This window comes from Centruroides sculpturatus, unplaced genomic scaffold, assembly GCF_000671375.1.
Source record: "Centruroides sculpturatus isolate CEXI.00-Female unplaced genomic scaffold, Cexi_2.0 scaffold525, whole genome shotgun sequence".
Classification (NCBI taxonomy): Eukaryota; Metazoa; Arthropoda; class Arachnida; order Scorpiones; family Buthidae; genus Centruroides; species Centruroides sculpturatus.
Genome location: NW_019384791.1, coordinates 207,670 through 208,816, shown reverse-complemented (window position 1 = coordinate 208,816; position 1,147 = coordinate 207,670). Strand labels below are relative to the sequence as shown.

At 29.3% G+C, this 1,147-nt stretch overlaps 1 protein-coding gene across 1 annotated transcript in view; it reads right to left on the bottom strand.

The window, feature by feature from the left end:
* The window catches only part of LOC111629312, a 31,291-nt gene extending 30,452 nt beyond the window's left edge, over window positions 1-839 (bottom strand). The window contains 1 exon segment of the mRNA XM_023373193.1: window positions 608-839. Within this exon segment, the coding sequence (XP_023228961.1) occupies window positions 608-839 (232 nt within the window).
* Between the last annotated feature and the right edge of the window lie 308 nt (window positions 840-1,147).

Sequence of the window (1,147 nt, the reverse complement as noted above, 5' to 3'; positions counted from 1 at the left end):
ATCGTTAGGCTAGTATCCTTTATAATAATTAAATGAATAATTCTTTTAAGTGAAATAGCAACTAACCTAAATAATAAATTTTAAAAATTTTATATTATAATTTAATGTCTTTATGTAGAAAAAATAAATTAATTTTATTTATTATTATTTTATTTATGCAAATTTCTTACTAACCAATTTAAATATATTTTACATCATTAAATTCTGCTTTTTTGTGAATTAATAAAATCCTCTTTGTTTCTACTCCAGGGCATTAAAAAGGCCTTCCATCCTGATTCGGCCAGGCCCACAATGGGGCCCAGTGATAAGGGACGGGGCCCTTCATGTTCGGACTGATTTCCACGAAAAATTATTGGAATTCGATCCCGGATCCTTCAGAGCAGTTAAATTAATTATGAAACTTTATTTTTATTAATTAAAACAAGGTTGTTTTTTTTAATTGTAACTAAATTTATTCGTTAATAATCAATAAAATCAACATCTGCATTACTTTAAGGTAATATTTATTCAAAACTAATCAATGTAACAAGCATACTATAATATAATATAACTGATATATTAATATTAAAATATATATACTGCATATTAATAAGAATTATCTACTTACAGACATTACAACTAGTCACTTTGGCTTTCAGTAATGTTAATGAAATGACAATTCCAACAATTATCGGTTGAGCCACGCATCCTGGGATCTTCCACAGGACGTTAGAGGTTCTTAATTTAACATACAGACAAGTGAGAGTAACAATAATTCCCAAAAGAGTAGCCGTCCACCATAGAGAACGAGAGGAATAATCGGGCAGAAAATGACCAAAAATAATGGGTTGGAATGGCATAACGTTGACCTGTCACCCTTAAAAATTGCACTTAATATCCTTTCAATACCGTTATATAGTATAGGATTCTCTTTTATTCGCTTTCACTATCACGTGACCAGATAAATACCCTATCATCGCATCTCTATTTTTAGAGGATAGAAACACCTGGTAAATGTGGGCCGCTAATGCTTCTCTTATGCTTTATAATTATTATTTATCGGATTATATTAAATAATATCAAGATAATATGTTGTATATAATATTCTTAGCATCTCGGGGATGATTTATAAATAAATTGCTGAATATATAGAACGTAGTGTGTATGT